The sequence below is a fragment of the Sciurus carolinensis genome, chromosome 2 (assembly GCF_902686445.1).
Source record: "Sciurus carolinensis chromosome 2, mSciCar1.2, whole genome shotgun sequence".
NCBI classification, from domain to species: Eukaryota; Metazoa; Chordata; class Mammalia; order Rodentia; family Sciuridae; genus Sciurus; species Sciurus carolinensis.
This window is the reverse complement of record NC_062214.1, coordinates 178,879,990-178,896,705: the sequence shown is the minus strand read 5'-3', so window position 1 is coordinate 178,896,705 and position 16,716 is coordinate 178,879,990. Positions and strand designations below refer to the sequence as shown.

General features: G+C 32.9%; 1 protein-coding gene and 1 non-coding gene across 2 annotated transcripts in view; both read left to right on the top strand.

The window, feature by feature from the left end:
• Gtf2a1 (general transcription factor IIA subunit 1) overlaps positions 1 to 16,716 on the top strand; it is a 36,813-nt gene that overhangs the window by 2,316 nt on the left and 17,781 nt on the right. The window contains exons 2-4 of the mRNA XM_047537064.1: positions 1,906 to 2,007; positions 11,455 to 11,659; positions 13,379 to 13,443. Coding sequence (XP_047393020.1) covers positions 1,906 to 2,007; positions 11,455 to 11,659; positions 13,379 to 13,443 — 372 coding nt within the window. The remainder of the gene's footprint in view (positions 1 to 1,905; positions 2,008 to 11,454; positions 11,660 to 13,378; positions 13,444 to 16,716) is intronic.
• On the top strand, positions 12,678 to 12,819 carry LOC124978535 (small nucleolar RNA SNORA79). The gene has a single exon (XR_007107513.1). It is a non-coding gene; the product is annotated as a small nucleolar RNA SNORA79 (small nucleolar RNA).

Below are 16,716 nucleotides of genomic sequence, written 5' to 3'. Positions count from 1 at the left end.
GTTTGCATATTTGTTTTTTTAAAAAATCAGGACAAACCTAAATTGCTTTCTATATAATAAAATGAAAACTTTGGCTCACGTGAAGTTCAGAAATTTAAGTAATAAATTAGAAATTGCTTATTTCAAATAATGCCTGTACACCCACATACTTTTACAAAACAAGTATTTTGAGAACTTTTTCAAATTGTAAACCTCTCTGCTAAATTATATGCATATACTCTGTGACAAACTACACATTTCCCTTTCTCTTTCATCCATAGTGCTTCTGAATTAACCAGTTAAGTGCCCAGGTTTTTCATTAAGGCTCAAAAGGAAAATCTTAAAGCATAAATGAATAAATAAGAAGTACCGGAAGAAAGCAGATTTGTTCTTATAAATGTCTGAATTACTAAGCAAAAATGTTTTAAGATAACTGACTTCAGAAACATCAAAATATCTGTTATTTCCTGGAAAAATAATTGATGTACCTGTTTAACATTGCTTGTGTATAATGTCTGGAGAAGTCATTGGTAGAAAGAACTCTATAGATGTAAATCAGTAGTTAAATTGCTACGAATAAGATAATCCATAGTCAGATATACTTTATATAGAAGAAGAATGTTAAAAGTAAGACAGAACAAGAAAGATTCTCTATTTACAGATTAATAAAGTTTATTGAGGCAGAGTCGGCATTATAAAAATAGATTAGTGAGTTGAACACTAAGAATGTTGGAATTGTTCTGGTTATAAAGAAAAGGAATGAATAGGTTTTAATGGTTGAGGTACATTGTACTGGACAAACTAGTGTTGTTGACTAGGAAGGACATATTTTCTTAGAAGGTTCCCTTGTGATAACAGAAGTTTCCCTTGTGATAACAGTATCTCTGGTAGAGATGCTAATAAAGCATTTTATTTCCTTTCAAAGTTTGCATATGAGAGCAAACCCTTGGTTTTATTGATAGCCAGTAACTTTTACCTTAAGCAAGGTATAAAACACAAATAATGACAAAGCATTAAATGAAAAAAGATTTGATAATGTGTAAGAGTTATAAGAAGACATTTAGCTTACCATTTGACATGCAGAACTTCTTTTTGTGTGAACCCCCATAGGATGAGGTTCAGGCTATTAATTGTTCTAACTCTCTCCTTTTGGTTTTTAGAAATCCTTTAAAATGCTTTCACATTTGTTTTCATTTTACTCAGTCTTCTGGAAACCAACACCTCTACCCAACCTCCCCCCAACACACACACTTAATACCAGCAATGATAATGGGAATAATAATTACACTGAACATGCAGGGATGTTCATGATTCTGTTCTGCAGTATCACCTAGGCAGGAGGAGGAGAGAAATCATGAGAAAAGAATCAGTACCTGCTCCTCTGGGACCTTGAGACCTGTAATTGTGGGTATATAAATAGTTTAATGGTATAGCTTGAAGGTACAAACTGGGTCACAAAAAATGGAAGTGAGGTGATCTTTAAACTTGAATGCTCATTATTACCTGTCAGATGACTGGACACGAGGCCTTCCAAAGTATTTTAAGACTTAGTGGCAAGGTTGTGAGTTATAACAGGGTATAAAACATGAAATGGAATAAAAGGAACCAGACATAAGCAGCCATAAAGCCATTTTTAAACATCATGTTAGGTCTTTTGACTACAAAATGGGAAATTATAACTGAAATTGTGTGGATCTTGTATGTGTAAGGGCTGTTTATGAATTGTATTACATAGTTTAATATTTCTAATGTATAGTCATCAAATATAGTTTATTATGATGTTTATTAGGATGGCCATATCTCTGAACATACTCTAAAATAAGTTTTAGATAGTTGACAAGATGACTGATTAATTTGTTTTGAATCTGTGAACCTTTTAACCTGTTGAAAACAGTCTTTTTCAAGAGTCTTATTTTTCCTTTAAAGCCTAAATTATATAGATCTGTGATTGAAGATGTTATTAATGATGTGAGAGACATCTTTCTGGATGATGGAGTGGATGAACAAGTCCTGATGGAACTAAAAACTGTGAGTTTGTCTCTCTTTTTACTCTTCATACTTTCCCCACTAAGATTCTCTTCAGCCAAAACTGAATGTTTCCGTAGGATGAACATTTGACTTTGCTCAAGTATAGTTAAGTGAATGGGTGGTGATTTTAAATCCCAACTCTACCATCCAGTCTTCTCTGAACTTGGGCAAGCTACTTTTGTATTTCAGTTTCCTCACACTAAGATAGGAATTGGTAGTATTTAACCTTAAACAGGTTTCAGGATTAAATATAGTAGTTACTAAAATGCTTATCACAATGCCTGCCCAGTAGCATTAGTTATTGGCATTGAGTGGCTAACTTCTACATTTTATAGTTCAATTACTTGACATGCCTGGAACTGTTTTTTAAATAATTTGTGGTCTTAATGTACTTGGTTCTAAAATTGAAGTTGTAAGATTCAAATACTTACTTAAAAGAACTTTAAGTTCTTCGATCAAATTTTTTATGTGGGCCAAATGTTAGATTTATAATACATTTTATGTGGGAGTTGGTTTTCTGTTTCTTGGATTTAAACAGAAGTACTTAGGTTTTTAAAAAATGAGTATTTGTGTTAAGTCTGAAAAATTACACAGACTTTCTGTCATTCTTTTTAAGTAAAATTTGTGTTCTGTGCAAAGAGTTGATCAGCTTAACTCATAGCTAAAATGCACCCATGCTTTTCCTTGAGACAATTGTTCGTTTGCAGCAGAAATGATTTTTACATACTTCCTATTCTAATGAAATCTATTCATGTATTGTGTTGATGTTAGGAAATTTGATTGCTTGATATTCCGTAATGAAATATGTTAACATTTGAAAGATCTGCATAATTCATTCAACTTTTAGTTCCCAAAGTTCATTGATATATAGTTTCAGATTCTACGTTGTGGAACTTTTAAGAAAATGTTACTCAAAATACCTATTCCTATCCCACCTACTTACCTGTAGGAGTGCATATTTTTTTCTTTAACCAAAACAACAAAGCAAATATAGAGGCAGATTTGAGAACACAGTGATTTTTCTTTAAATCATTTCTCATCCTGTTTTATTTGGAAAATGTGATTATTTTCAAAAAGAATATTATTTATGTTAACATGTAATGGATGGATCTTATTTCTAAATAAATTAATAGACTATAAACAAAAGATCTTTGAGGTTCTTGATAATTTTTGAAAGAGATAATGGGTCCAAAGATCAAAAAGTGTTAATTTTGCTATTTTATAAATTAAACATTGAGCTCTTAGAGCTATGTCTGAATACATAATCACAGTTAGCAAATAGGAAGATCTGTTGTGATCTTATTTATGCATTCATCTGAGGTATAGAGGCTGAAACTTAGCAACTCATTAAGTAAAACAAATCTCATCTTTACTGTAGTGTTGAAATATGACTTAGTGTGTTTAAGCATCTGTGAGTAACTTCTCTAGAGTATTCAGTAAGAATCTGCTCATGTGTGGAAGGGAAAAAAATGTTTAAATGAGACGTTTAAATGTTTAAATGAAATATTTATCCTGAGAGAAATGTAAGATTTATTAATAGTGAAGAGTAAGTGTCTAAAAATGCAAGTATATGAATGCCAAGTTATGAGACATGAGTTGGAAGAACAGTATAAACTATACGAAGAGCATAAAGTATATTGGGGATATGATAATGAGAGACAAGCTTATTTTGATTCCATAGTGTAGCTGGTGTGTTTTTTTTACAATTAATGTTACACTGATGTAATGGTTGTCATCATAGTTCTGTGACCTTACATGGAAGATATAACTTTTCTAGTTGGAGAAAATCAGTCCAAAATATTAATTTATCCTAGGTCAGAGTGTAGGGGTCAGTTCAGGTTGTTTATTATCAACTCTTGCTTGTACATGGAAAATCTGGAGAATTGATTTTTTTCCTACTGTTCCTGATAGAATCAAGAAATTAAAAAGAAAAGTTCTCTTCATTATTTTAATTCTCTGCACTAAATTTCTTCAGAATATCAAAATTTCCAGTGTGCCCTAGATTTAACAGCTAGCCAGCACTGTCCAATATAGCTTTCTACAATGATGGAAAAATTCTACATTTATGTTCTAGATGGTAGTCACTAGCTGCAGGTGACTGTTATGGACTTAAAATATGATTAAAGGAACTGAAGAATTGAAATTTTATTTTAGTTTTTTAAATGTAAATCACTGCACGTGGTTAGTGACTACCATATTGGATTGTGCAAGTTTAGACATTCTTATTAGTAAAACTAACATTAATTTTATATTTTATGATTCATGAACTACATTGCCATTTAGTTCTAGTTCCTCCCATCCTTTTTTTGGCCATTTCACAAATTCTTATCAGGAGAGTGCATAGGCTATAAAGGATATTGTGTTGAATTACATTATGGATTAATATGTGTAATGAGAATCCATGTGATTTAAGAGTTGCATAGTAATGCAGGAAAAGTGATGATATACACCAAAAAAAGTTCAGCCCAATTCTTAAGATTATTGAACCACTATAGGTCTACTTTAATGTGTGGATTATGGGAAATAGAGAAGGTATCAAAAATATAGTTGTTAGTAAATCCATAATTGAATGTAAAATGTTTTAGATTGGTAAGTGATTAGATGGGAACGATAGTCTAGAAATTCTCTTCAACGTGAATGATAAAATTATCCTGATTTTCAAACTGTCAGACCTTCCCACATCCAAACAGCAAGTATCATGTGAAATGTTGCCTGTTTTTTTTTTTTAATATATATATTTTTTGTCATAGATGGACTAAATACATTTATATTATTTATTTTATGTGGTGCTGAGGATGAAACCCAGGGCTTCACATGTGCTAGGCAAGTGCTGTACCACTGAGCCACAACCCTAGCCCACATGGCCTTGTTTTTAGTGAAACAACAAGGTTTCTTCAGTTGGAATTAAGTTTGCCTATTTCTAGTTCAGGTTTCTTAACCTTGGCACTGTTGACATTTGGACTGTTTCATAGTTACAGGGCTGTCCTATTCATTGTAGGATGTTAGCAGCATAATTGTTTTCTGCCCACTAGATGCCAGTAGCACCTTTCATTTGTGACTAAAAATGTCACTAGACATTGCCAGATCTCTAGGGGAGTTGGGGCAAAATCACCTCCAGGTAAGAAACACTGTTCCAGATGTTATGTCTAGATACTTGATTTACTAGTTATATCTAGATACTTGATTTACTGTAGGTATGAATACCATAAATGGAATAATAATCTACTTTCCACTTCATTTACTCTTGTGAAAGCTGTATTTCCCTCACATTTCTTGGTAGCCCAGAAATTTAACTTAGGCGCTAGATGTTTTATGAAAAATAGGAGAATTCTTCAGAATTTCTAGCCTTGTATACTGTGAGGTTCATCACATTTTGTAAGATCAGAAAGCAGACTCAGACTGTGATTTGACAAGAAGTTAGTAAGTGGTAGAGATGTGAAACTAGGCGTTTTATCTCTTGTGACGTTTATAATATTGACTAGAAAGAATGCAGGTACCAAAGATGTGATTAGATCATGGGTTGGTGATGGGTGGTCAGAGGTGCTTTTCAGGCAGTGTAGCTAAGAGGTTAGGAGTTTGGATTAGAGCTAGAATTAGAGCGAGGCAGACAAAGTACCTAGGTTGTAAAATTTAAAGAGATGGGATCCAGACCTGACTTAAGACAATGGAGTCAGGCTGCCTGGGTTATATCCTAGTTCTGCCTACTATTAGTTGGTGATCTTGGATAAATTACGTAACCTCTTGTTCTTCAGGTTTTTCTTCTGTAAAAAGGAGATCGTAATGTCTATTTTATAGGATTTTTGTGAAAAACTGTTCTGTACATATCAAGTATTTATTACACAGAACTCAATAAATTTTAGTTACTAAGATGTCTAGTCAACATTTATACAAATGCACATTCGAAACCATTTTAGAAACAGAAAACGAATTTTCTGCAAGTCAGTTTTTAGAGACCTCGGCAAAGATTGCTGAAGTAGGGCTGCCAGAAATAACAACTATTTGTTGAGGGGAAATGGAGTACTATAAAAATGCAAGATGGAGAGAGTTCTTCCCGTATTCTTAGTAAAATAAACACATAAATAACAATTCAGTATTCCTGATTGTCTTCAGTACTATGATTACTAATGTCAAAACAATGTCAACATTGTTTAACAGTTGATATCCTGTTAACATCCTGGTAACAGGATGTTTTGCTAAATAAAATTATATAAAAATGAAATTGAAGAGAAATTAAACATTCAGTTCCTTCAAACTTTACATTATTTGATGTTTAGGCTTAGTATTTGTACATACATAGCATTATTTTTATATTCCTCATATTGGAACAGTATTATGGTACTTGGTAAGTACTGATTCTCAGTAGGCTTTCACAACCAATCCCAGCAAAACTTTTGGAAATGTATGGGACCATGTTTGTGTGTCATGATAACTCTTAGACACTTTTGGCATTTAGCAGGCAAGAGCCAGGAATATTGCATTCCCTTCACATTTCCTGTGGACAGTGCTTCACAATAAACAATTGCTCTGCCTAAAATGTCAGTAGCCTCCTGATAGGCTATCCTAGAAAATAATCGTGTGTTTCTCCTTTTTTTCTTTGAAAAAAAATACTAAATGACTGAAATGATTGCTAAATATATAATCATTTTTTAGCTCTCCAGAGTAAGATAGTCTGTGTAGTTCATATCAATATTACTTTAATATAGGAGGTAGACTCAGTGTGTTAAGTACAAAAATAGAGATGTCTCTAGTATACAGTGAGTGACTGCTTTTCTTTGAGGTTAACTGACTTTGGCATCTGTCTTGTTTTGTGAGGGAAGATAGCTAAACACGGGAAATACCCTACACATACTGTATTCTGGAATTTCAGATGTTTTGGTACGGTTAGAAAATAGAGTTCAAGTTATAGTAACATTTGACATATGGTAATGCCATGCTAAGGGACTGTCTTTAGAGTGAGAGGATTATCTTAGGTGCTAGTTAAAATTCAAGTTTTCAGGACTGTAGAGTGTGACTTAATAGAGTTGTCAAATGGAACCCAGGAATCTACTTTTGTATATCAGTATAGTAGTGACCCCTTATCCAGAGTTTGATTTTTCAGGTTTTTTTTTTTTTTTTTTTTTTTTGATACATCGGGGATTGAACTCAGGGGGACTCATCCACTGAGCAGCATCCCCAGCCCTTTAGAGACAGAGTCTTACTGAGTTGCTTAGTGCCTCACTAAGTTGCTGAGGCTGACTTTGAACTCAAAATCCTCCTGCCTTGGCCTCCTGAGCTGCTGGGATCAAGGTATGCACCACTCTGCCAGCTCAGTGTTTCACTACATGTGGTCAGCATTAAATGGAAAATTCTAGAAGTAAGTAGTTTGTAACTTTTAAATTGCATGTTGTTTTGATGAAATTTTTCTCCAACCAATTTGGTAGTACCCAGGACATGAGTCATCTCTTAGCCCAGTGTATCTGTGCTATATATGCTACTTATCCGTTACTCACTTAGGGGATGGCTCAGTTTTATCAGATCATCTTCCACAGTGTATATGTTTGGATAACCCATATGTGGTACCTGTTGTGTCACAATGCCAATGTTATTCATCTTCCATCATCTCATCAGGTAGGCATTGTATCATCTCACATCATCACAAGAATAAGGGTGAATACCGTACTATAAGATATTTTGAGAGGAAGAGATGACAGTTACACAACTTAGGTCTTGACATTCTGTTTTATTATTTTTGGTCTTTCACTGTGTATATTCCATAATTAAACCTTATCATAGGTTTGTAGATATAGGAGAAAACTTCTTTATGTAAGGCTTAGTATGCTTTCAGGCATCCACTAGGACTCTTAGAACATACTCCCTAAGTGTAAGAAGGGATTACTGTATTCCAGGTTGTAGGATATGTAGTTGCAGGTCATAGTTTGCCATAGGTACCATTTTTAAGTAGAAGATATATTTGTAAAGTTTAGAACGTTCACCTTGGTAACGATGTAGAACAGTGTTTTCTCACTTTGTCTAGTACTCTCCTTAAAAAATAATAGTTTTTAACATTTCGATTAAATATAGTTTTAAAATTTTTGATCAAGCATTACATAAATCTGTAAAACATTTCTTACTCTGCATTTTCTTTTCAGTTTTGATTTTATCACAAAAATAAATTCTATTTGTTTCTTTTTTATGAGCCACTAATGGGTTGCAATCTTTATTTTAAAGTGGCTATTCTCACTTTAACAAGCAACAGAATAACTGGGATAGTGTGTTAAAGTAGCTTGTTAGCTTCACCTCTAGAGCTGTTGGTGCATTAGGTCTGAGATGGGACTTAAGAATTAGCATTTTAACAACTTCCTGGTAATACTAATGTTGTTAGCTTCAGAACCACATTTTGAGAACGCTATCTAGTCGAGGCTAGATTGGAAAGACAAGTTTCCACTGGAATACAGGCTGTCTGAAGACAAGGATTTTTGTCATATTTGTCCACCATCTTTTCTCAATGCCTGTAATAGTGTGTGGTATATAGGAGTTAATCAGTAATTATTTGTAGAATGCATGACTTTGATGCAAGAAGTTCAGTGAATTCTGTTACTATATCAGTACCCTTTTCAGTAGTTCTGGTGGGCGGAACCAGGGCTACAATAGTGTGAATAGATTGAAACGTTGCTTAGAAGGGAAATTGACAATATTGATGGGGTCTTAGGGTAGAATAAGACCTAAGTCATTGACTAGTGAGCCTAGGTGAGCTATGATATGTGGCACTTAGCTACACATAATATGTAATGTTTGTTGTCATCACTGAAGCTTTATTGTATGGTCCAGGATGCAGTAGTTAGATCACTTTGACTCAGAGGTGCTTTATCACTGAGCTGTATCCCTAGCCCTTTTTATTTTTCATTTTGAGACAGTTTCACTAAGTTGCCCAGGCTGACTGAGAACTTGTGATCCTCCTGCCTCAGCCTCCTGAGTGCTTGGATTATAGACCCAGGCCACCACACCCTGCTAACTTTAGAAAAGTTATAAGGAGCTTAAGGTATAGCTCAGTGGTAGAGTGCATGTTTAGTATGGATGAGGACCTAGGTTCAATACTTAGCATCCAAGAAAAATTTGTTTTTAAGAAAATGAGGTTTTATAGAATAATTTTTAAAAAATTTAAAAAAATGTTTTATTAACAGCTACTACAAACAGTAGGATAGCTCAGTTAGATTACCAAGTACAAAGTCAACATACGAAAATTAGTAGTTTACATGTATTCAATCTTTTGGAATATTTAATGGAAGAAAAGATTTCATGTAAAACTAACAAAAATGTATTAATATTTTGTCAATAAAAATGTGAGACATATTAAAAATAAAAATTAAAATAACACTGAAGGCAAAAATATAGTCTTTTTACAAATAAAAAGGCCATATTATTGTGTAAATTAATTTGCAAATTTAATAAAATCTCAGCAAAAACAGTTGTAAGCCATATCACCTGATGCTACATTTAGTGGGAAAAAAAAAGAAGTGGGACCAGCACTAAAACACATTAAGGCATTTATAAAATAATTTCTAAAATCATTAATTACTAGTACTTTTTTTTTAACCTTGATTTTTGACTCAATAATCTAGATTTTGTTTTGTTTTGCTTTGGAAGAGGGAAGGAAATGGGAGGTTTAGGTGACAGTTGAGACCTTGTAGTGTGTTTTGTTAGATATACAAGTGCCTGGTGTTTGTATTTTTTTTTTTTTTTCCCCCAATTGCCTATTTTGACAGTGTGTTAATGCTAGGTGCCCACTTTACAGAGATGAACCAGACACAGTTTGGACTTTTAGAAAGCAGTGCTTTGATACCTCAGGAAGAACTATTTTTAGTCTGGGATTTGCAGAGGCCTGGATTTATGAGCTGGAAGTTTAGAAGTAATCTAATGCAGTTTTTCTACTTTTTAGATGAGGAAAATGCCTAAGAAAGGTAACAGTTTGGTCATATTAGTAGCCAACCAGGATTAACTTTTTTCCTGATTTCTGGTATAATGCTCTATTGCATGATTAATACCATCACTAACAAAAATAATAATACATTTATTGGTAACTGACTAGACTGATGGTGGGTTTTTAAAAATATATATAGTACTTAATCCATAAAACAACCATGAATAGATATTGTTTCATCTTTTTAAGAGTAGGTTTCAGATAAGACTAAATAGTGGGCCTGCTGTAGGGAAGGTTGCATTGGGAAATTTCAGTAAGATGTGCTATCATTATTATTAGTATTTAGACACAGATCTAGAATATCTAGAGTGGGACAGGATCAGGAGATTATAGAAAATCTCTGTATGGCAAGAACTTCTTGAAGGATCTGCTGAAAAGTTTAGGTGAGTTAGGCAGTATCCCAAGAGCAGATCCTAAAGGAGAAAACAAAGTTACGTGTAGATCTTCCGGTGCAAAATGAATGAATTATTCCATTTGTGTTTTTAAGAAACAAGGTCAAGGCTTTAGATTTAACACTGAATTGGTAAAGAAGAACATGCATTAAGGAGAAGGTTGAAATAGTTGCAAATAGTTTATTTTTCTCTTTTTTGTCCACTGATTTCCACCCCCCACATGAGTATACTTTATCCAAGGTACTTGTGACCAGAAGTGCTTTAGGTTTTGGAATATTTGTATATACATAATGAAATTATTTGTTTCATATATGCCTTATGCACACCTTAAGTTAATTTTGTGTAATACTTTTGATAATTTTATGAATGAAACAAAGTTTATGGTGTGGAATTTTCCACTGTGGCATCATGTCAGTGCTCAAAAAATTTCAGATTTTGGAGTATTTCAGATTTTTAATTTTAGATTAGGGATTCTCATAGAAGTTGCTAAGCAGAAAACAATCTTTGACATAATGGGTGGAGGAGGGAAATTTCAGGTAGTGGGGATGATTGAAAAAACCTCCAAGACCATCAGGCATTGCTGTTTATTTCTTCCTTTTGTAGTATTGGACAGATAGGAAGTTGGACTTTATAACCGGGGAAATTGCCTCTTATGTTTCTCATTTACCTGATCAAGAAGAGGTGAATTTATATTTATGTTCTGTATCTATTTTTGGAAAGACAGGAAGTTTTGTATTAAGGAAAGAGTTTCTAAAAATGTTAGTAATGGTTTGGATACTGTAAAAGATAATCTTCATTTACTTAAAAAAATTGCTTATATGAAACTCTTTGCTAAAAAATACCTCCCAATTACTGTAGAAAGATTGAAGATAAAAAAAGAAACCAAGAAAAACCTCTTCAGTACTCCATAAAGGGACAGAGATGAGGTTTGACTTGTTTTCATTATTCTTTATACTTGGCTAAGATTTTTTTTTAAATGGGTATATCAGTTTCTAAAATGGAAGAGATTTATAAACAGATGATAATAATATATTTTGTCCATGTGTCCAGAGTTATTTATGTGACCTTCACTTAGAAATCTTATGTTCTTTGCCTTAGTTATGGGAGAATAAACTAATGCAGTCTAGGGCAGTAGATGGATTTCATTCAGAAGAGCAACAGCTTTTATTGCAAGTTCAACAGCAACATCAACCCCAGCAGCAGCAACACCATCACCACCACCACCATCAGCAAGCTCAACCTCAGCAGACAGTACCTCAGCAAGCACAGACCCAGCAGGTCCTTATTCCTGCATCACAGCAAGGTGAGACTGAATTTGTTTTCCTACTCAACAGATTGGAAATGATTTAAAAGAAGATTGGATCTTCTTTTTAAGAGGTGTCTGATAGATCAAAAATATTTGAAAATAAGGCTATATTGCTTTTGTTTTTCCTCCCAAATTTTGACTGAGTTTATATGTGCTTATACATACATGTTTATATACAATATATGTAGTAATAATAGATAATTCCAAATTTGAAAGCCTAAATCATGTTCAGGTAAGTTTATTATTTTCTTTTGAGAAAGTTATACAGTGGTATATTTCCTAGAAGTTTATTTACTAAGGGCTTCATTATTTTATATGATAAAATAATTATCTGTATTCTTCATGGAAACTTCCTTTAAAAACACATATTGAGTTTAGTTTTTATCTATATATCTTAATCATAAGAGGAATTTTATACTTTGGAAATCTGAAAATTCAGTCCCATAGTCATTTGTGTAAGTCTGTATTGACAGATTTCTTTTAAGAGTGAATATATAAGATAGCTTACTATAACATAGCTTACTTTAACATACATAGGTTGGTTTAAAGAAAGAATAAAAATTTAAAGAAGACAGTTTAAAAGAAAGAAAAACAATTATTTCTAGACTATGTCCACAGTGCTTTGCAATATGTAAGTCATTTTATAGATGCTATTTCAGCAATGCCTTTTGAGGGTTTTGTGAAATAGTCCTTAGCTCCATTTCACAGCTGAGGAAAATCTGGGCCTTGAGAAGTCTAAGAAGCATGATCCATTACATATAGCAAATATTTTTTTCTCAATGATATTATCTGTTCAGTTGTAAAATTTCCTAAGCATTCTAATTCAGTGCTGCTTGTTACTGGAGAGGAAAATGAAAGTAAATTAACTAATCATTTAGTTACCTCTTTGTTTCATCTGAGAGACTATATAAAACATGATATTGATAGTAATATACAATAGATAGTTCTGTTTGGGTTATTTTACTGTTTTTATCAAATAACTTGTATCTGGTAAATTTATCCTTTTCATTTTATTTGATGACTGTTCCTCCTATTGCCGATAGTCCTGGCACTAGGATTTTGTGTCATCATAAATTAATTTGATTTTCTTCACTCAGAGAATATTAGGATAATGGGGTTATCTGTCTGTTCTCTGAAATTTGCGGAATCAAACACTTAATTCCTTTTATTCTTAGGTTAACATTTTCATTATTTCTGATTTGTATTTTTTAAACAGTGGATGAAAGCACCATGATTATGGTACTGTCAAGTTGGGAGAAAAGGCTTACATAGATTTAAAAAAAAAAACAAACAAACTTGTTTTAACTTTTTGAGCTTTTTCTTAATGGATCAGTAAGTCACTATAACACTGACATGTGTTACATTATGTCAGTTAAACAGTTAATGCAGAGTTAATAAGGCAAGATTAAATTAAGTTTGAAAATTTCCAGCTTATTTAGGAATGCACAGAAATATATATGTTTAGATGTTAGGTATCTTTTGTGTTCCTAAATTCTTTTGCATTCTTATGTATTTCATTTAAATAATTTTTATTAATCTTTTCCAGTATAGAGTGGGTATATCACAGCTTTTGTTTTCCATAGAAATTTAAAACCTGAGATAATCAGATTGAGAGTATTTGAATGAAAACAATTTCATAATTATATAAACATTTCTTGTGATTATGAAGTAGCCTGATGGTTCCTTGTTTGCATGTGTACTTGATTTTTTTTGTAGCCACAGCACCACAAGTTATTGTTCCCGATTCAAAGCTTATACAACATATGAATGCATCAAACATGGTAAGACTCAGAACATTTAGATTTACTTTTCTTACTCTAATTCAGATTGTGATTATGCCGTTATATTATTAACAATTTATAGATTATTAAAGACTTGAGCAAAACAGTTTTGTTTTTTAAAGGGTTCCTGAATATTGTGTTTAGCATATAAAGTTTAGGTTGGTACTTAGACATTAAGATTAATAAAATTAGTTCTGGGACGTAGCTCAGTGGTAGAGTGCTTGCCTAGCATGCTTAGCACCCTAGACTCAATCCCCAGTTATCTCTGGCACCCCTTTGCCAATACACGTAAAGATTCACAAAATTACAAATTTTTTGTTTTAAAACACCAAAAGAATGATGCTTTGTGGGTGCTATTTCATCACCTGATATTTTTGAACAATAGCTCTAGGGGTTGACTAAACCTATCATGCCACATATAGGTCTGTTTCAGAAGATCTGTTAATCACAAGAGGTCAGGAATGCTAAGAATTGTAAACAGACTATTGGGATAGTTGAAGGTAACAGTTTTTGAAATAACAAATTTTAAAATATTCTGTCTAATCATAATATGGTCTATGTTATTATGATGTGTAAATTGTTACCTTAAAATGCATTTGAACCAAGCTCAGTGACACATGCCTGTAATCCTAGCAGCTCGGGAGGCTGAGTCAGGAGGATCATGAGTTCAAAGCCAGCCTCAGGCACTAAGCAACTCAGTGAGACCCTGTCTCTAAATAAAATACAAAATAGGACTATGAATGTGGCTCAGTGTCTCAGTGGTCCAGTGCCCCTGAGTTTAATCACCAGTAACAACACCCCACCCCCAAATGCATTTGAAACAGTTGAGTTATATTAGAATTTTGATAGTTCTTATCAAATATAGTATAATATACAACTGTAAAATTGAAAGAACTACTTGAGATCCTTAGGAAATCTTTACCTATATCCTTTACTCTTTTTTTAACATTAAAACAGTCTGATTAGTTTGTTCAGTGCTTTCTTATAAATGACCTTTCTTTATTTTATTTAAAATAAAGACTGTTAATGTCCCAGAGGTGTCTCAACTTTGACATTACATTCTGAAATTTAGCCAAAACTTTGTTTAAAGATAAAACCTCCTTATTTGTAAATCTTCTCTCAGCCTATGTAAGTAGTGCTAGCAGTGAGATTTTATTTTTTTTCAGATCTAGATTAAAAAAAAAAAAATAAACAAAAAGTAGTTTATATGGGGCTTTTCATTTTGTTTTGGTTTGTTTTTTTGGTCCCCAGGATTGAATCCAGGGCCACTGAACTACTGAGTTACATCCCTAGCCCTTTTTATTTTTGATGTATTTTTTTTTTTTTTTTTGTAGTTGTAGGTAGACAGAATGTATTGTTTATTTCTTTATGGTTTTAAGGATTGAATCCAGTACTTCAAACATGATAGGCAAGTGCTCTGCCACTGAGCTACAGCCCCAGCCCTTCCTTTTGATTTTGAAACAGGATCTCACTAAGTTGCTTTAGGGCCTTGCTAAGTTGCTGAGGCTGACCTCAATGTTTTGATCCTCCTTCCTCAGCCTCCCAGGTTGCTGGGATTATAGGCGTGTGCTACCATGCTCAGCCAAAAAGCAGTGTTAAAAAAAATCACTTCTACTTTGTGAATCACAAAATTCATTTGTGTTCTATAAGTCAAATAGAAAGCAGAACTTTATCAGACAAATCATCTACTGCCCCTTACCAGCCTTACAAATTCATACATTGATATAATTACAGATTTCTATAGGATAGTAGAAATGGTATTTTTGGATTCATAGATACCAAGGATCTGTTTTTATGGGCCTGGGGGAGGGGGTTGGTGGCACATGTCTATAATCCCAGCAACTTGGGTGGCCAAGGCAGAAGAATTGCAAGGTCAAGGCCAGCAACTTATTCAGGTCCTAGGTGAGACCCTATCACAAAATAAAAAATTAAAAGAGTTGGAGTTATAGCTGAGTGGTTAAGTGCCCTTGGGTTCAATTCCCAGTTCCACAAACAACAAAAAAATTAAAATTAGAAAAAAAGGATCTGTATTTATATTTTAGTTCAAGTTAATAGAATCAATCCATGCCTCACAAGTATTTCTAATTTTTTAAAAATCTCATTTTAAGCCTAATTTCCCAATTTCTTTAAAGGTGGAGGTTAAAACTACTTCATAACAGTTTTATTATTTCCTGGAGATTACTTATTTGGCAGAATCATCTAGAGTAAATGCCTTTAATTCTGAAGAGTTTTAAATGTTGTGGGAGAGAATTTCAAATTTAATAGAGATTCTGGATAAAGTCAGTGGTTGATTTCTTATGTACTGCTTAGGTCTCTGATGTTGGAGAGCATGTGTATTTAAACAGATCATAGGTTAGAAACCTAAATCAATAAAATAGGTTAACTTTTAACATTTTACTTTGATGTTTTTAGTCAGTATTTCTTACATGTGTTCTGCATATTCTGAAAGATAGTCCATAAAGGCTTTTTACCAATAAAAGTTCTCTGAGATTTTGTTGTTTTGCATTTTTATTCCCAAATCAAATATATTCTGTAAGTAAAAATAATTCTGATTTTTCTAATAGCTTTGTGTGCTTTAGAAATGAACATATTAAAATTATGTTATTTCATAAAAATAATATAGGTAATATTATATAATAATATAATAGGTAGAAGGCTATTTCAGGGAACTTTTAAAGCAAGCCAATTTTCCAGGTTCTTGTTACAAAATATGGTCTAATGCTGCATTTGTGTTTGGGCCATTTCATAAAATACAAGAAATTTTCAGGTCATTAAATAAAAGGTATGGCATATCACTGAGCAGATATTTATTGATTAACTTGCATGTGCAGAAAGTGTACCAGGTGGTTATTGTGTTATGGTGGTTATTCTGTTATATATGTTGTATAGAAATTACATGAGTTTATTATTGCAGCAAGATCTGTTCTCTAAGAAAATATGAATTAGGGTACTTCATATTCCTAAATATCAGTAGCAAGTGGTTGCTTACTGTGCTTCTTAAACTTAGCTTACCTTTATTTGCCTATATGGACAAGATTTATTTTAAATTGAGTGTTTATGTATCCAACTTAAAGAAGAAATGGTGAGCTCTAATTGTAGTCTGAAGAAATTCTAGGAATTTCACAGTGAAGAAGTAGAAGTTATTTAGACCTATCCAGTGGCAACACAAACCCCATTTTCTTTGGAAGTTATACCTAGAACCCAAAATTAGACAGATGTATCATTAACCCAGCTTAGTATAGTTTTCTAAGTTTTGTTAAATCCTCTGGTATG